General features: G+C 43.0%; 1 protein-coding gene across 1 annotated transcript in view; it reads left to right on the forward strand.

Annotated features, from left to right (window-relative positions):
• P4HB (prolyl 4-hydroxylase subunit beta) overlaps positions 1 to 20,198 on the forward strand; it is a 44,069-nt gene that overhangs the window by 12,224 nt on the left and 11,647 nt on the right. The window contains exons 2-4 of the mRNA XM_073606729.1: positions 13,824 to 14,030; positions 17,025 to 17,158; positions 18,459 to 18,596. Of these exons, the coding sequence (XP_073462830.1) occupies positions 13,824 to 14,030; positions 17,025 to 17,158; positions 18,459 to 18,596 (479 nt within the window). The remainder of the gene's footprint in view (positions 1 to 13,823; positions 14,031 to 17,024; positions 17,159 to 18,458; positions 18,597 to 20,198) is intronic.

Raw genomic sequence — 20,198 nt, forward strand, 5'->3', positions numbered from 1 at the left:
AAGACACAACCCTCATTCTGATCGCACCACACTGGCCAAGGAGGCCGTGGTTCTCCCTCTTGAAGAGTCTGACAGTGGAGCCTCCCTGGATTCTGCCTATCCGGGAGGATCTTCTCTCTCAGGGTCCAATCTGTTGCCCTCAGGTGGAGCGATGGAACCTCGCAGCGTGGCTACTGAGGAAGAATTGCTAAAGGGCAAAGGTTTCTCGGATCGGCTAGTGACCACTCTCCTAAATTGCAGGAAAAGAGAGACGCAAGCCATTTACCTAAAGGTGTGGAAACGCTTTAACAGTTGGTGCACAGAAAGCTCCTTCGATGTACGAAGTTCTGTAGCAGTATTAGAGTTTCTGCAGGCAGGAGCGGACAAAGGATTAGCCCTTAGCACCTTGAAAGGACAAGTATCGGCACTAAGCGTTTTCCTGGAAAAGCCACTAGCTATAGATCCTTGGGTAGCTAGGTTTTTTAGAGCTTTAGGCAGACAGAGGCCTGTTAAAAGTTCCCCATTCCCAGTGTGGGATCTTTCCTTAGTTTTACAGTCTCTTACAGGGGATCCTTTTGAGCCATTGGAATCCTGTACCTTGAAGTTGATCACCCTCAAAACTGTTTTTGGTGGCGATCACCACAGCAAGGAGAGTAAGTGAACTCGAAGCCCTTTCTATTAGGGCGCCTTTTTTTCAGGTTTTTCCGGACCGTTTGATTTTTAAAACGGATCCGGCCTTTTTACCAAAAGTGGCCTCTAGTTTTCATAGGGACCAGGAAATTATTTTACCTACCTTCTGTTCGAATCCTGTGAGGGAACAGGAGCATATTTTTCACAAACTGGACGTTAGAAGGTGCGTCCTTCAGTACTTAGATAGTACAAAACAGTTTAGGAAATCCGATTCTTTTTTTGTATTGTTTTCAGGGGCTAGGAAAGGGTTCAAAGCCTCTAGACGATCAATAGCCAGATGGTTAAGGTTGGCCATTAGCCAGGCCTATGTAATCGGGGGTTTGGAGCCCCCGGAGGGTATTAAAGCACATTCCACCAGGGCAGTGGCAACTTCTCAAGCAGAGTGGGCTGGTGCTTCTCCGGAGCAGATCTGTAGAGCAGCAACGTGGTCCAGTTTTTCCACGTTTGTGAAGCATTACAGATTGGACCTGCTGTCAGCCAAAGACCAAGCCTTTGGGCGTAAGGTGCTGCAGGCAGTAGTCCCTCCCTAAGGTAAGGTGCTCGCTTATCCTCTCTATGGTGCTGTCCTGAAAGATGAATGGGGAAAAACGGAGTTACTTACCGGTAACATCCTTTTCCAGGAATCTTTCAGGACAGCACTAGTACCCACCCAGGTTTTTGATTGTCTATGAGAACTCATCGCATGAGAACGTCAGGTAAGATAAAGATTTGTATGACGTATTCTTGTGTCTCCCCAGCTGGCCGGAGGAACTCGTGAAGAACTGAGGGGCCGTTGGGAGGATGAGATTTAAATATTGAATTGGAAGGCGGTGTTTCCTAAGAGGGGAGGAGCCGGTGTCTCTCTATGGTGCTGTCCTGAAAGATTCCTGGAAAAGGATGTTACCGGTAAGTAACTCCGTTTTTCTTCCAGAAACTCATTTGCGAGGTCAGGCACTGACGTTGGCCGAGAAGTCCTGGCTCAGTCTCCGCTCTAATTCATTTCAAAGGTGTTCTATTGGGTTGAGGTCAGGACTCTGGAGGCCGATCAAGTTCCTTCACCCCAAACTCACTCATCCATGTCTTTATGGACCTTGCTTAATAATACTTTTGGCAATATAGTGCTACTGAGCGATTTTGGGGTGGAGGAACTTGACTGGCCTGCACAGTCCTGACCTCAGACCAATAGAACACCTTTGGGATGAATTAAAGTGTAGACTGTGAACCAGGCCTTCTCATCCAACATCAGTGCCTAACCTCACAAATGAGCTTCTGGAAGAATGGTCAAACATTCCCATAGACACACTCCTAAACCTGTAGCTTCAACTCTTCTGACAAGAATGTCTGTTATAGCTGCAAAGGGTGGGCCAGCTCAATATTGAACCCTATGGACTAAGACTGGGATGTCATTAAAGTGTGTTTAGAGAGGAGTCCCAATATCATTGACAATGTTGTATATAACAATGGAACATTTGCCCATAACCTTTCCTGGCTTCATTCAACCCATAAAGGCTGTTAAAATTGTTCAGTATTCCAGATTTTTTGCTCAAAAAACCCATTGAGTCACACCTGTTCAGCACATACATGTTGTACAGAACTCTGGTTTTGTAGGGCAATGCATTTACAATACACGACTTTGATTTTTTGTTTACTTTTTTTTTAAATTTCACTGGACTTTATGCTCCAATGAACAGTGTGACCTAAATTCTGCAGCAAAGTACACCTCCCGCATTTCTATGTAGCACATGTGGTGTGACCAGGGCACATGGAGAACAGTGTTCTAGTGCCAACAGTGAAAGAGCCCTTGGATGCAACAAGAGCTGGGAAAGTGGACCTGTCCCCATTGGCCAGATCTTAGAAACTGCTTTTTTAAAGTGGTGGTCCAGCCGAAATGATACTTTAATAAAAATACCCCTATAATACACAAGCTTAATGTATTCTAGTAAAGTTAGTATGTAAACTAAGGTCTGTTTTGTTAGTTTATAGCAGTAGTTTGTTTTATAAACTTACAGCAGGCCGTGGCCATCTTAAGTGTGGGCATCTGAAGCCAGACTATTTCTTCCTGAATCTCATCCTTGCAGATCTCGCACATGCTCAGTGCAGCACAAGCAGTGTAATAGGTTTCAGGTCAGGTTTCCATAGCAACGGCTTTGTCAGAGGAAGTTGCCGCCCCTTCCCAGAAGGCATCGCAAACAGGAAATGATGCGATGGGCCACGGCCAGGGAGGAGGAAGTAAAAAATGAATACAGCAGATATACAGTAGGTGCTGAGAAAAAAATATCAAATTCGTTTACAGTGCAGTTTAGTGAGAGATGCTGAAGAGTTGTAAAAGTGGGTGAAACTCCACTTTAAGATAAAAAGCTAAATGGCCCCACATTTTTCTCCAATTTGTTTTAAATTCTGCCCTGGTGACTTGACAAGCAGTGCAACCTCTTAAGACTTGGGTCTACTAGAAGCTCAGCCATGAGTAGTGTTAATTTTGTTACTTTTAACACCATTTTTAGTCAACTAAAACTGTTCAAATGACTAAAATACAACTAAAACAGCATTTTGGTCAAGAATTTGACTAAAGCTAAATTGAAATTTGATGTCAAATTTAACACACAGGTAGCTTTGAGACCAGGTTTCAGGTTTGGGAAATGTTTTCAATGTTCCAACAGGAAAATGAAGAACTAAAGTCAAGACTGAAGTGTGAGCAGCCTGATCTGTTCTCCCTGTTAGAGACAGATCTGCCAGTTAGTGGTGACGTTGGGTCGTGTTTGGTTGGAGTGTGGTGCAATCATTGAACAGTCGGATTATGATCTGATTGCAACATCAGGAGCCGTGTTCATGCAATGGTGCCTCAGCTGCGTGTATCATACGTGTCTTTATCCAGTTGAACTTTAACCTGTGATGGAAATCAGTTTGGCTGTAATGTGTGCATTTCAATTGTTTCCCCTGCTGGGTTTTTGTACAGCAAGCTCATAGGTGTGACTCCGTAGCAAGAGGCTTGCTATGGGGACACAGACTAGGAGCCGGGAGCACTGGTGAGGAGTATCGGGGCTGTTCTGTGCAAAAGCATTGCACAGAGCAGGCAAGTAAAAGTGTGTGTGTGTGTGTGTCCCAGCGATCGTGGAGGGGAGCAGGCAGCCAATCAGAGCGCCGAGGTACATCACAGCTTTCATTTCAATTGCTGTATGTTCCCTGCACTCGCCATCGTACAACCCCTCCTTGTCCAGGGACTTTGATAGACAGATCGCCCTTCCAATCCCGGGCTTGTGGTGTCTATCAGTTTCCCCGGCCTGGAGGCGGGGCAGTATGTGATGGCAAGCGGTAGGAGCATAATGCAATTGAAATGAAAGCTGTGATGTTCCTCGGTGCTCTGATCGGCCGGAAATTCCTCCTTTCTTCCCCTGAATATGTGGGCTGCAGTCAATATTTTTATAACTTAATTCAACATAAAACATTTAAGTGTCATTACATGAGAAATTGGGGGTGGGGCAACTGGTAGCGAGTAACCTTTGAGGCCTGGCTAGTAGCTCAGGACTTGAAGATTTGAGCCCTGACATATTGATACAAATTGCCTTTCAATGACTGCTTAGTTGACACCTTTTGTAGCATTGGTGGGCGAAGCTGATGCGGCAAGTCTGGTACACAAAGATTTGGATGAAAAGGGATCTGTTAAAGCGGTTGTAAACTGCGGATATTCTAAAGAAAAACCCAGCGGGGCAATGGCATAATGTGCTAGTATTCATCTCATACTAGCACATAATGAAATGTTGACCTTGGAGTGAAGGCCTCCAGTGCTGTAAAGTCACCACTGAGGGTTGACATGTTCCCCTTGTCTTCTGGGTTTGTGAGCTCCAACTGTGATTGGCTGGAACCACAATGGCGTCACTCCCGCACATGTGGGACCTTGGATCTGGCATAAAGCTCTGTTCTGGCATGGTATGCTGGACCTTCAGAGCTCATGCAGGGTGAAGATCTCCTAAACGGCACATGTTTTAGGAGATGCGTGTTTACAGGTAAGCCTTATAGGCTTACCTGCAGGTAAAAATGACCAGGCGGGGTTTACAACAGCTTTAACCACTTGCCAATGGGATCATTTCCCTGCCTCTGTATTGTACACAGAGGCAGAGGAAATGATGTCATCTCTCCTCGGCTCGGTATTTTCCGTTCCGGGCCAAGGAGAGAAGACTGTAATGTAAGTGCACCAACACACTACACACAGTAGAACATGCCAGGCACACTAAACACCCCGATCCCCCCCGATCGCCCCCCAATCACCCCCCCCTGTCACAAACTGACACCAAGCAGGGTTTTTTTTTTTTTTTTTTTTCTGATTACTGTATTGGTGTCAGTTTGACAGTTAGTGTCAGGGCAGTGAGTGTTAGGCCCCCTGTAGGTCTAGGATACCCCCCTAACCCCCCCTAATAAAGTTTTAACCCCTTGATCACCCCCTGTCACCAGTGTCGCTAAGCGATCATTTTTCTGATCGCTGTATTAGTGTCGCTGGTGATGCTAGTTAGGGACGTAAATATTTAGGTTCGCCGTCAGAGTTTTATAGCGACAGGGACCCCCATATAATATCTAATGTTTTAACCCCTTGATTGCCCCCTAGTTAACCCTTTCACCACTGATCACCGTATAACCGTTACGGGTGACGCTGGTTAGTTTGTTTATTTTTTATAGTGTCAGGGCACCCGCCGTTTATTACCGAATAAAGGTTTAGCCCCCTGATCGCCCGGCGGTGATATGCGTCGCCCCAGGCAGCGTCAGATTAGCGCCAGTACCGCTAACACCCACGCACGCAGCATACGCCTCCCTTAGTGGTATAGTATCTGTACAGATCAATATCTGATCCGATCAGATCTATACTAGCGTCCCCAGCAGTTTAGGGTTCCCGAAAACAGTGTTAGCGGGATCAGCCCAGATACCCGCTAGCACCTGCGTTTTGCCCCTCCGCCCAGCTCGGCCCAGCCCACCCAAGTGCAGTATCGATCGATCACTGTCACTTACAAAACACTAAACGCATAACTGCAGCGTTCGCAGAGTCAGGCCTGATCCCTGCGATCGCTAACAGTTTTTTTGGTAGCATTTTGGTGAAATGGCAAGCACCAGCCCCAGGCAGCGTCAGGTTAGTGCCAGTACCGCTAACACCCACGCACGCACCGTACACCTCCCTTAGTGGTATAGTATCTGAACGGATCAATATCTGATCCGATCAGATCTATACTAGCGTCCCCAGCAGTTTAGGGTTCCCAAAAACGCAGTGTTAGCGGGATCAACCCAGATACCTGCTAGCAACTGCATTTTACCCCTCCGCCCGGCCCAGCCCAGCACACCCAAGTGCAGTATCGATCGATCACTGTCACTTACAAAACACTAAATGCATAACTGCAGCGTTCGCAGAGTCAGGCCTGATCCCTGCGATCGCTAACAGTTTTTTTGGTAGCATTTTGGTGAACTGGCAAGCGCCAGCGGCCTAGTACACCCCGGTCGTAGTCAAACCAGCACTGCAGTAACACTTGGTGACGTGGCGAGTCCCATAAGTGCAGTTCAAGCTGGTCAGGTGGCAAGCACAAATAGTGTCCCGCTGCCACCAAGAAGACAAACACAGGCCCGTCGTGCCCATAGTGCCCTTCCTGCTGCATTCGCCAATCCTAATTGGGAACCCACCACTTCTGCAGCGCCCGTACTTCCCCCATTCACATCCCCAACCAAATGCAGCCGGCTGCATGAGAGGCATTTTTATGTCCTCCCGAGTACCCCTACCCAACGAACCCCCCCAAAAAAGATGTTGTGTCTGCAGCAAGCGCGGATATAGGCGTGACACTCACTATTATTGTCCCTCCTGTCCTGACAATCCTGGTCTTTGCATTGGTGAATGTTTTGAACGCTACCATTCACTAGTTGAGTATTAGCGTAGGGTACAGCATTGCACAGACTAGGCGCACTTTCACAGGGTCTCCCAAGATGCCATCGCATTTTGAGAGACCCGAACCTGGAACCGGTTACAGTTATAAAAGTTACAGTTACAAAAAAAAGTGTAAAAAAAAAAACACAAACAAATATAAAATAAAAAATAATAGTTGTCGTTTTGTTCTCTCTCTTCTCTTTCTCTATTCTCTCTATTCTGCTCTTTTTTACTGTATTCTATTCTGCAATGTTTTATTGTTATTATGTTTTATCATGTTTGCTTTTCAGGTCTGCAATTTTTTATACTTTACCGTTTACTGTGCTTTATTGTTAACCATATTTTTGTCTTCAGGTACAGCATTCACGACTTTGAGTGGTTATACCAGAATGATGCTTGCAGGTTTAGGTATCATCTTGGTATCATTCTTTTCAGCCAGCGGTCGGCTTTCATGTAGAAGCAATCCTAGCAGCTAATTAGCCTCTAGACTGCTTTTACAAGCAGTGGGAGAGAATGCCCCCCCCACCCCCCCCCCCCCCCCCCCACCGTCTTCCGTGTTTTTCTCTGGCTCTCCTGTCTCAACAGGGAACCTGAGAATGCAGCCGGTGATTCAGCCAGCTGACAATAGAGCTGATCAGAGACCAGAGTGGCTCCAAACATCTCTATGGCCTAAGAAACCGGAAGCTACGAGCATTTTATGACTTCGATTTCGCCGGATGTAAATAGCGCCATTGGGAAAGCATTTTATCATACCGATCTTGGTGTGGTCAGATGCTTTGAGGGCAGAGGAGAAATCTAGGGTCTAATAGACCCCAATTTTTTCAAAAAAGAGTACCTGTCACTACCTATTGCTATCATAGGGGATATTTACATTCCCTGAGATAACAATAAGAATTATTAAAAAAAAAAAAAATGAAAGGAACAGTTTTAAAATAAGATAAAAAAGCAAAAAAATAATAAAGAAAAAAAAAAAGCACCCCTGTCCCCCCTGCTCTCGCGCTAAGGCGAATGCAAGCGTCGGTCTGGCGTCAAATGTAAACAGCAATTGCACCATGCATGTGAGGTATCACCGCGACGGTCAGATCGAGGGCAGTAATTTTAGCAGTAGACCTCCTCTGTAAATCTAAAGTGGTAACCTGTAAAGGCTTTCAAAGGCTTTTAAAAATGTATTTATTTTGTTGTCACTGCACGTTTGTGCGCAATTGTAAAGCATGTCATGTTTGGTATCCATGTACTCGGCCTAAGATCATCTTTTTTTATTTCATCAAACATTTGGGCAATATAGTGTGTTTTAGTGCATTAAAATGTAAAAAAGTGTGTTTTTTCCCCAAAAAATGCGTTTGAAAAATCGCTGCGCAAATACTGTGTGAAAAAAAAAAATGAAACACCCACCATTTTAATCTGTAGGGCATTTGCTTTAAAAAAATATATAATGTGTGGGGGTTCAAAGTAATTTTCTTGCAAAAAAAAATAATTTTTTCATGTAATCAAAAAGTGTCAGAAAGGGCTTTGTCTTCAAGTGGTTAGAAGAGTGGGTGATGTGTGACATAAGCTTCTAAATGTTGTGCATAAAATGCCAGGACAGTTCAACCCCCCCCCAAATGACCCCATTTTGGAAAGTAGACACCCCAAGCTATTTGCTGAGAGGCATGTCGAGTCCATGGAATATTTTATATTGTGACACAAGTTGCGGGAAAGACAAATTATTATTTTTTTTTTTTTTGCACAAAGTTGTCACTAAATGATATATTGCTCAAACATGCCATGGGAATAGGTGAAATTACACCCCAAAATACATTCTGTTGCTTCTCCTGAGTACGGGGATACCACATGTGAGACTTTTTGGGAGCCTAGCCACGTACGGGACCCCGAAAACCAATCACCGCCTTCAGGCTTTCTAAGGGCGTAAATTTTTGATTTCACTCTTCACTGCCTATCACAGTCTCGGAGGCCATGGAATGCCCAGGTGGCACAAACCCCCCCCAAATGACCCCATTTTGGAAAGTAGACACCCCAAGCTATTTGATGAGAGGTATAGTGAGTATTTTGCAGACCTCACTTTTTGTCACAAAGTTTTGAAAATTAAAAAAAGAAAAAAAAAATTTTTTTTTTTGTCTGTCTTCATTTTCAAAAACAAATGAGAGCTGCAAAATACTCACCATGCCTCTCAGCAAATAGCTTGGGGTGTCTACTTTCCAAAATGGGGTCATTTGGGGGGGTTTGTGCCACCTAGGCATTCCATGGCCTCCGAAACTGTGATAGGCAGTGAAGAGTGAAATCAAAAATTTACGCCCTTAGAAATCCTGAAAGCAGTGATTGGTTTTCGGGGTCCCGTACGCGGCTAGGCTCCCAAAAAGTCCCACACATGTGGTATCCCCATACTCAGGAGAAGCAGCTAAATGTATTTTGGGGTGCAATTCCACATATGCCCATGACCTGTGTGAGCAATATATCATTTAGTGACAACTTTGTGCAAAAAAAAAAAAATAAAAAATAAATTGTCACTTTCCCGCAACTTGTGTCAAAATATAAAATATTCCATGGACTCAACATGCCTCTCAGCAAATAGCTTGGGGTGTCTACTTTCCAAAATGGGGTCATTTGGGGGGGGGTTTGTGCCATCTGGGCATTTTATGGCCTTCAAAACTGTGATAGGTAGTGAGGAGTAAAATCAAAAATGTACGCCCTTAGAAATCCTGAAGGCAGTGATTGGTTTTCGGGGCCCCGTATGCGGCTAGGCTCCCAAAAAGTCCCACACATGTGGTATCACCATACTCAGGAGAAGCAGCTAAATGTATTTTGGGGTGCAATTCCACATATGCCCATGGCCTGTGTGAGCAATATATCATTTAGTGACAACTTTTTGTATTTTTTTTTTTTTTTTTTTTTTTTCATTCAATCACTTGGGACAAAAAAAATGAATATTCAATGGGTTCAACATGCCTCTCAGCAATTTCCTTGGGGTGTTTACTTTCCAAAATGGGGTCATTTGTGGGGGTTTTGTACTGCCCTGTCATTTTAGCACCTCAAGAAATGACATAGGCAGTCATAAATTAAAGGCTGTGTAAATTCCAGAAAATGTACCCTAGTTTGTAGGCGCTATAACTTTTGCGCAAACCAATAAATATACACTTATAGACTTTTTTTTTTTACCAAAGACATGTGGCCAAATACATTTTGGCCTAAATGTATGACTAAAATTGAGTTTATTGGATTTTTTTTTAGAACAAAAAGTAGAAAATATCATTTTTTTTTCAAAATTTTCGGTCTTTTTCCATGTATAGCGCAAAAAATAAAAACGGCAGAGGTGATCAAATACCATCAAAAGAAAGCTCTATTTGTGGGAAGAAAAGGACGCAAATTTCGTTTGGTTACAGCATTGCATGACCGCGCAATTAGCAGTTAAAGCGACGCATTGCCAAATTGTAAAAAGTGCTCTGGTCAGGAAGGGGGTAAATCCTTCCGGGGCTGAAGTGGTTAAGACCCTCCATACATCAAGATTTATGGGCCTATACCACAAACTTAAAACTTCACTTGCTCATATCCCTTATTCTCTAAGCTTGGCAAATGAATGATGGTCCTTGTCTGGCTACCTTGTAATTGCACTGTTCAGCACAGGTATATACCAGGTTTATACTTTCTATAAGGACACAGGTTGGTGGGGCCGAGGACCTTGCTGTATGAAATGGTCTGTGTTTTCTATTCTGTACTGTCCCTCTTTTGGTTATGCTCTCATTTGGCTATTCATATTTCTGTTTAGCCCCGGGGCCATGTTGTGACACTGACAAATGATGGCTCATAAAATCAAATGAGAAGCCATATAATACAGAAATTGTGTGCAGGAGTTCATTTTATTTTCTGTATGTCACATTTACTATCGTCTAGGAACACGGGGATATATGGATGTAAATTCTATTTGCAGCTAGTGTAGCTAATGACCTGTGGAGGGTTTAAAAGGAAAATTGAGTGTATCTAAAACATGCAGGGTGCAGAACATTTATCAGGTTTTTTTTTTTTTTAATTGCAGTCTGTTCCCAATATTGAGATTGAAGTGCTATCTATCCATGACCACGGTCATCAAAACTCCTAGTAATAGGAAACTATTTGTTGGAATAGGGGAGAAATCTTTACGACAACTCCTGTTGGGTGACAAGTGAGCTCTGGAGACTTTATCCCCTTTATGACGAGGCTGTTTTTTGCTGTTTAGCTCTGTGCTACTTTAACTGGCAATTGCAGTCATGTAACACGGTACCCAAATGAGAATTTTCTTTTTAGTTTTGTTTAATCACCTTTACTTGTCTGTGTGTCTGTGTGTCTGTGTGTCTGTGTGTCTGTGTGTCTGTGTGTCTGTGTGTCTGTGTGTCTGTGTGTCTGTGTGTCTGTGTGTCTGTGTGTCTGTGTGTCTGTGTGTCTGTGTGTCTGTGTGTCTGTGTGTCTGTGTGTCTGTGTGTCTGTGTGTCTGTGTGTCTGTGTGTCTGTGTGTCTGTGTGTCTGTGTGTCTGTGTGTCTGTGTGTCTGTGTGTCTGTGTGTCTGTGTGTCTGTGTGTCTGTGTGTCTGTGTGTCTGTGTGTCTGTGTGTCTGTGTGTCTGTGTGTCTGTGTGTCTGTGTGTCTGTGTGTCTGTGTTTCCTCAAGTCTGGTCCAATGTATTCTGATATGTCTTTGGTTTAAAAAAAAATCCCAATAGTGTATAGGTTTGTAAACTTGTAGCATCTACAAACTATTCTCAACCTCAGTACTCCCATTAGGTCATGTTTTGGGAATGTCCCTCTGATAAAATGGCTCCTATCCTAATACCTTGTCAGATTTTTAAAAGTAGTCCCTGCTCTACTTTGGACTGACTTTAATGCAGCTTGAGGTACATAGACCTCAAGATTACAGGCATTGCTTCAAGTCGTGTGACTTTCAGGTTGCAGAAGTGTGAAGGGGGCCTAATGCAGTGATGATGCTGTACACTGACCTTGTACTGCTGGCTGGGAAGGGGTTAATGTCTAAGCAATTAAAGGGAGCAATTAACTGTGCCCAATAAATGGAATGTGCTGCTTTTACTTATCTGGCTGTGTCTTCTCCCTGCTTTTCAGGGAGCAGAAACAGACAGATCTCTGTTCACTGTACAAAGTTCTGTGTTTGTAAACACACAACTCTGGACTCAGCTGATCAGCTTAATCTGCTGCCAATCGCTGCAGTTTGGTGCAGAGCGCACATATGCGTGCCCCAAACCCAGAAGGTTGGTGACTTGTAACCATGCCTGTACCTGCCGCTTGCAGTTTTCTGTGAGCAGTCAATAAGTGGTTATAGGGAATTTCCGTTACTTTACTGATCTGTCTGCAGTACAGAGTGAATTCCCCCCATGGAACCCAAATGGCTAAACACCATTCTCTAGTAACAAACTTGAATATGAAGCTTTGTGGTCATCTCCAAATTTGTATAGTTTTGGGTGGAATGGCTGGCTTGTTCACCTCCTAAGGGACTCTAGCTTTAAAATTATAGGCAACTGTAGCCAGACTAGTTATTTCATATACATAGATGGCTTTATTTAACATAAATCTGGAGCCTTGCAGGAAGATGCAGAGATCCTGTTTTGGGAAATCAGATAAGGTGCTAATGGTACAGAACAAATCCAGTCAATCTGATCATTAACCACTTAAGGACTGGACTTGTATTTAGCTAGAAAATTTCTTAAAAGCATATATTTTCAGACACCCTAGAGAATAAAATGGCAGTCGTCACACCATATTTGCGCAGCTGTCTTACAAACACAAATTTAAAAAAAAAATACTTTTTTTTTTTGGCCAATTTTTTTTATAGTGTGAAACATGTTACGCCAAGTAAATTGATACCCAATGTGTCACACTTCAAAATTGCACCCACTCGTGGAATGGCGACAAACTTTGACGCTTAAATCTCCATAGGCAACGTTTAAAAATTTCTACAGGTTACCAATTCTGAGTCTTTTGCTAGAATTGTTGCACTCAATGTGTGGTTTGTACAGTTTACATATGCGGGCACAACTTGCGTACGCTTCGGCTTGTGAGCATGCAGGGGCCGGGCGCTTTAATTTTTTTATACTGTCCCTTTAAAAAAAATTTGGATCACTTTTATTCCCATTACAAGCAATGTAAACATCCCTTTTTTTTATAGGGAAAAGCATGACAGGACCTTTTTTAATGTGAGATCTGGGCTCTAAAAGACCTCAGATCCCATTTACACTTAAATGCAATAAAAGTCCCTTTTTTAAGGCCATTGGGTGGAAGGGACATTTGACATCACTTCCATCATCCAATGGCATTGAGTCGATTGGGCACTGTCTTTCCCTCGCTCGACTTGGTGCCAAGCAGGGCAGAGGATCGGATTGCCGCTACCATCAGCTCCGGTAAGCAACAAAGATGACCGGGAGGGGCACCTGTCCTGCTGCAATGAAAGTGATCTTGCAGCGAATCTGCCGCCCAGACCACTTATCTTAAAGCTGTTTAAGAAAATACCAGGGCTGTCTGCTACCATAACCCTGGTATTTGACATCAAAGTAGTGACTTATAACGACAGCGTGTGGCCCGGAAGTGGTTAAACGTTTATACACTTCCTATACCTCTTATGGTTTTGTCACCATTGGGTTGCTTTAATTGCTTCCTGTCATGACTATTCATGTATGAAGGATGTGATTAGAAAGCATAGCAGTGTAACCTTCCACACTTTCTGATTGTACTTTTGGTCATCGGGATGTGGGAGGTGTGACATATGACATCAGTACCATCTGATAGATCTAACCTTCTCTATCCTGAAGATCTGCTAGATGTTAGTGAGGGGCAAATGTTAGTAAAATGGTGTAGGGGGCTTTAGAAAAGAGAATTTGCCCTGAATGGACATGTCCCGAGTGAAGGACCATGACAGACTTTGTTCAGCTTGGGCTATACTGAGCAGCCTGCTGCACTATTCATTGTGGTTTGCAGTAAGCCCCTTCCCATGAGAATACTCAGTTGAGCACAGCTGCCTTGCCTTTTTTTAGGGTCCGCTATTAAAATAAAGCCGTCTCCGGCAAGGCCTGCTTTCTGTAATGCTTTTTAATGAGCGTTAAATACAAGGCTGTCTGCCTAGACATTGCTCTCTGGGTCCCTTCCATTCCTGCATCCAAGTTTAGCTAAATGCCACCATAGATCAAGTTTATCTTTTTAAGACTGGTTTTATCTGCCCAACATGCAACCAACCTATGCTCTTGAAGCTGGCATTTGAACTTTTTTTTTAACCAGTTTGGCATGTTGTATGACTTGTGAATGTTTGCTTTCTAGATGCCCCGTGGTGTGGACATTGCAAAGCCCTTGCTCCTGAATATGACAAAGCCGCAAAGATTCTGCACGATGAAGGTTCAAATATCCGGCTGGCAAAGGTAGATGCAACAGAAGACTCGGAGCTGGCTCAGCAATTTGGCGTTCGTGGATACCCTACAATAAAGTTGTTTAAGAATGGAGACAAATCTTCCCCAAAAGAATACTCGGGTAACACAACTTGATGATATCCTGTGCCTTAAAGTAATTGTGCATAATATAATCTGCTGAGCACTTTTCAGAAACCTGCACCTTTCTGTAATGAATTCACATTTTTCCTTGTCAAAAGAAGTTTGAGTATACAATGTTATAAAGATACATAAAGTAAGTTTACAAGGATCTATAAAGTAAGCTCATTGTTTTACAGTAGGGTTTATATAGGTAAATATCATGAAATTTCAAATATTAAACATTGGGTTCATGTAAACCTAAATTAAAGATATATATAATTTCCTTAGTTACTTTTGTAGGTATCTAAATGATTTATACCTACTATACATATTGTTTACAAGTAGAGTGTCAAATAAATTCTGATAATGAGCTTTAATCGTAAGAATTCACATTTTTCAATGTCTTTGGCAAAGTGCATTGAGTGGCAGCAATAGGTTTTATCTTTGAGGGTCTGAGCAAGCTGTGGATTTTTATTTCCCCCCCAAAGTCTTAAAATATATTTTGGTGATCAAATACTTTATGTGCCACATGGTCTTTTTTTTTTTTAAATCTAGATTTCTGAATTTCCCCAGTGAAATGTAAGACATCAGTAGGCACTTTGACTGTTTGCTTTAGATTCAAGCGTTCATAGACAGCCATTTTGTTTCAGTAACCATTCCTCCAATCCCAGAGCCAATACTGGCCATTTATGATCTGCAACTGGCATGTTTCGGGGCAGGGAGAAGGGGGCCACAAGTTGATGCATGTTCGGAGGATCCAGGTGCTCTGAAGAACAGATTTAAAGCTAGGCTCCGAGATGGCCCAACAAATAAAATTACATATGCAGGATAGAAGCTTGTTCTATTTGAGGGGGGCAGATCTTTCAGTTCATGACTACGAAGTATATTGTACCTGCATGCACCCAGGGGTGCGAACCATTTTCTATTGAGGTTAATTAAGGCCTCAAACGATTGCATAATTGCAGCTTGCACGATAACAGCAGCATTACTTAGATTTGGGAAGAGTTGAGTGGTAATCGTAATGCAGATTGGGGAGCACCAATCCACCATGGGTTGGAAGTTGTAGAGCAAGGGTGTCTGAACTGCAGGCTACATGTAGCCCAAGACTGCTGTGAGCGGCCCAACATAATCGTAAAAAAAATTTATGGGGGGGGGATTTTTTGTGAAATGCATTCAGTTGGCACTCATGCAGCCGAAGAGAAATTTTCACAGGACTTTTATGTGTTGCCTTCTCAAAGAAACCTCTCCCACTCTTGAATCGCTCCTTATTAATGTCAGTTTTCAGCAGCACTTATATTGGTCAACTATTTTCAAGGATGAAGCACACTAAGTGCAAATGAAAACAAATATTTAGCAGCTTGCAAATTGAGAATCGCTACTACATCCATCTTACCCTATGTTGACTTGTCCTTTTTACTTTAGTAAAATTACCAAAATTAACGTATTACTTTATCGCTGATCATTAACTTTCTACTCATCAGCTAGCCTTGTAGTTTCTGTGCTGCCCAAGACAATTCCTCTTCCTATGTGAACAAAAAAGGTTGGACTCCCCTGTTCTAGAGTTTCAAGACTTATTCTAGGGGGTTGGGTCCCCAAAGAGGATGTTCCTGCATTTCAGAAAATATTTTCTTATAGGGCATTCAGTAAAGTGTGGCAGAAATATAATTTTTAGGTAGATTCACCCTGTCCATAACTAGGGGTAATTTTAACCACCTACCTTGATTATCTTTTAAGAGAAGTATGGGGTTAGAGTGGGTTTTTTTTTCTTTATACTTGGGTGGATGCAGCATCAGTCTAATGCTGCATCTGTCCCTCAGCGCCTCTACACTGAGAACCGAATGATTGAATACCATCAATCGCTCGGTTCTGACAACTGAGCTGCTGACTATCACTCAGCAGCTCTCTGCTCTGCCCCTCACTCACTGAAGTGCTGGGCTGGGGAGTGGCCGTCTCAGGCTCTCAGCTGCTCGCTGAGAGCCTGAACCGGGTGTCAGTCCAGGCATCTGGTGGATCCCAACTTCCATTGTCATGACGCAGTGCCTGCAAAACTAACTGCACTCCTATGATCCATAGAAGTAAAGCCAAACTAGCTTTGACTATACTTCTCTCTGTAAGAGGGTCAATTATTGTATGATTATTAACCCCTTCACACCAGCGGTATGCATATATACAGCCTCTCAGCAGGTGGGCCTTAATGTGGAACAGCCGCATATATGCGTACCAGAATGTAAACAGTACTGTGCCAAGAGCATGCACTCCCAGCACCTAAAGGTAAGCTTTCAATCTGAGATCAGGAGCTTTTCTGATCATGTGACAATCATGGTGCACACATGATCAGAAATTCCAGCATCAGAAACCTCAATGGGCCGGGAGGCTTTGGCGTTAAGGGGCTAAATCTAAATTCCTAAATGGCAAAATTTGGAGACTTGAAGGCAGCGGTGGTGTATACATAGAATCAAATAAGGAAAATGCTGGATTTACTCCAGTTGACTTTAAAACCACTAAACTTGGCAATGGCTGATCTTTGATCAACAAGCCAGAGGGATTTTGCAAGAGGGCAACAGAACATCTGCTTAAAGCAATGCTTTTCCTATTCAAAGCATGGATCCAGCCATGGGTGCAAATTTTTTAATGGACCAGCTCAAACTACATCAAAAGCCAAAACTTGTATTTTGACCACATTAAATTAGTTTTTTTTTTTTTTTTTTTTTTTTTGCCTTCTGTTCTATTTGAGACTTTAACTTCTGTCTGAACACCGCATGAAGCGAGGGAATCTCTCCAGTTATTTTTACCTTTGGTTGCTAGTGGGACCATTTTCCCAATTGGAGGCTTCCCTTCCTGGCACTAGCAGAAAATGGCTGTAAATCTCTCAGGTGGGGACAGAAGGCAATGACCATATGAGAAATTTTAACTCCTTACCACTGTTTACAAACTTTAAAAAATGTTGGCTTATATCAATATTACTGAATGTAAAGGTATTCTGATCTACTTGCAGCTGGCAGGGATGCAGCAGACATTGTCAACTGGCTGAAGAAGCGCACCGGCCCAGCCGCAGCCACCCTGGATGATGAGGCAGCTGTAACTGCTTTCATTGAAGGCAATGAAGTTGCCGTTGTTGGTTTCTTTAAGGTAAGAGGAAAGGGAATGTGAATGACCTTGTACTTCAGTGACCAGTAACTATTTCCCAGCTTGTGTTTTTGAGAAAATGGTGCTTAAAGATTGCATACTGCTCTAGCACAGGGGTAGGCAGCTTCAGAACTCTATCTGTTGTGGAATGAAGTCCATGAACTAACTTCCAAAGCTTAACTCCCAGGGGCAGAAGCTTGATGGGACTTGTTTCACCTCAGTGCTGAGGTTGCCTCTGTTCTAGCACAACCTTGTATTTCCTAGAAGTGTGGGGGCTTGTAGAAAGGACATCAGTTTGTGAAAGTTTGCTGTACCCACTGAACATGCCCTTAAACTCTTCAAAGCTGCAGTAATCTTGCTGAAAGCTTTGCAATGCTTTGTAGCAGAGCAGACTGTTGGGTGAACTCAATGTTAAGCTTGTGCATGGTTAGGGAAGCCTATTCACTTTGAGTGAGCTGGCATTCCATCTTAACACCAGACCTTTTTCAACACTTTGCACTAGTGTATGGATGGTTCACATTTTTATCTTACATAAGTGATTTGGCATTAAAACATTCAGTTTTAGTTTAGAGATGCCAAACCTTAAAATGCACGCTGACACTTTAAACAAGCTGCTAGCAGGCTTCGGTAAGCTGTGGTACTTGGAGAAGCCTAGTGGTCGAATTTAAATTGACCACTATTACTGCCATATTGTATCAGTTGCAATGCTTTAACTCACCATATACTTTGCCTAAATGTACAAGGTCTTGGCATACAGCAGCCTGTAGTGAACAAGGGAATTCCTTTTCACACACTTCCTGTTTGCTAGTGAATGTGCTTTAAGGGAATTTGTCAAGGTGGCCATTGGTTCACTTGTACTGTATTTTCAGCCAGTGGTTTTGACTACTGCAGAGACTAAAGGTGTTGGCAGGAGAGGAGTGTTTTGCAAGGGGCACTTTTTTCTGAAAACTTTCACTTTAAAAGGTGAACCAATACCGCACACCCTCATCCATGGACTGCTGCATGGGCACTGACTGCTCATCACCCTCAGAAGTGGGTATAGTTAGAACCTGGAGGGGTTGAAGGTGTGTAGTCACTTTTAGATGCATGTATCCTTAACATGACAAGCGGCATGCACTATAAAGGGAATATTCCCTACAATTGATTCCAGACATCTAAAGATGCTTTCTGCAAGCACTTTGTTCTTGCTTTACATCTTGGAATGTGACTGCCTTCACCTGCCTTTTTTTGGAGAACTAACAAATGTGCAGGGTCAGTATATGAACACTGGTTACACCTCTAAAAATGTTTTGTCTTCCAACAGGATTCCGAATCTGAGCTGGCAAAGGCTTTCCTGCAGGCCGCGGATGCAGTAGATGACCTTCAGTTTGCTATCACTTCCAGCGATGCTGCCTTCTCCAAATATGAAGCTGGGAAGGATGGCATTGTTCTTTTCAAGAAGGTAAGGACAGTTTATGGTGATAGAAATCCAATAAATGTAAAGTGTTCATCAGTTTTTAGGCCTAGGTGTATTCTGTTTTTGGTAAAAATTGCAGTAAGCGCATATTTGGTTTGCGCAAGTTATAGCGACTACAAAATAGGGACTTCGCTTTTTTTTTTTTTTGTAATGGTGGTTAGCAGGACTGCAACATTGCAGTGGACAGATCGGAAACTTTACACTTTTTTTTTTTTTTTTGGGGACCAGTGATCAGCTAAAAATGATTACTGTAAATTACACTGGCAGGGAAGGGAGTGATGAAAGGGGTTGTCATAGGGAGGCGTTTCTAACTGGAAGTAGAGAAATTGCTGCTCCTGATCACTAAAGACTATGGGGGTAATTTCTAGCTCAACGACCACTTCCAAGCGCACTTTCAATGCACTTGCAGTGCAGTGATATCAACTGTGGCCTGGGTGCCAGATGTTGCCCTCTGCTTGCCTTTATCTGGCCCTTGAGCAACTAATTTCATCCACTGATGCCAACAATTAAGCATAATCACTGCCACTCTGACACTGATGAAGGGGTAGAATTCTTCCCAGAGACATCAAAGATGGGGCACAATTCCTTCCAATGACACAAACGATGGTGCATTGTTCCCACTCATGACCTTTTCTACTCCCAATGCCCAGTCTGGCTCCCCTTAAGTCTGAAGGACGGTAAACTGGCCCTTTGGCTTAAGTTTGGAGACCCCTGCCTTATACCAAAGGAATGTCCTTAAACTGACCAAGTCATTGGAGTCCTATTGCAAAGGGAGTTGGCTTGGGGGTTGTCCATTCCTTATAAAAGTTTACATCCTACAGTTATCACATGGGACATCTAGTCTCACACCAGAGTTTGTTATGCATGTGTCTGAATCTGGTTGGTCATGCTGCATGTGCAGGGTGGACTCCATGGTGAAACGGCATGAGTATTGTCATATTCTCTCATTACTTTTTATGTTCTGCTTTGAAGCATTTGTGTGATCTTTGCACATATCTAACCCTTAACAGCAGACCAGATTGTAGTGATCAACATGTCTGAGCCCTATGTTCTGCCTTGTATTGACCAAACAGTTAACTGCTTGTGTGCCTGTAAATACAAAGAGCTGCTGTGATCTTTACATGATGCACAAGTCTTGGTTTGTGTGCAGAGGTATATGTAAGGACCAGTGGTAGTTCTGCACAGTACTGAAAGTCCAAATAAAATGACGGCAAGAGTTGGTGACGTGTGCCTTCAGATTTCTTTTACCATACTGATCAGCCTTCCTATTGCTACTTCTGTGTTTAAAGTAAGCCATTGAGCCATTTAAATCTTTAAAGCTTTTTTTTTTTTTTTTTTTTTTTTTTTTTGACCAGGCTGCATTAAGCTGACTGGACAAGCTAGTTGCTTATTACTGGCCTTTAACTTGTGTCAACGGTAGCCCTATTAAATGGCATGGATGCAGCTTGTCAGCATTGGGGGTGCAGTTCCCACTTTTCTGCAACAGATCAAACTATTGTCCAGTACTTTCTGATTCATTATCGGCTTTAAAGTGGTAGTAAACTGCTGCAGAATTAAAAAAAACTGACAATGGCAAGGTGTATAATG

Source organism: Aquarana catesbeiana, linkage group LG12 (genome assembly GCF_042186555.1).
Source record: "Aquarana catesbeiana isolate 2022-GZ linkage group LG12, ASM4218655v1, whole genome shotgun sequence".
Classification (NCBI taxonomy): Eukaryota; Metazoa; Chordata; class Amphibia; order Anura; family Ranidae; genus Aquarana; species Aquarana catesbeiana.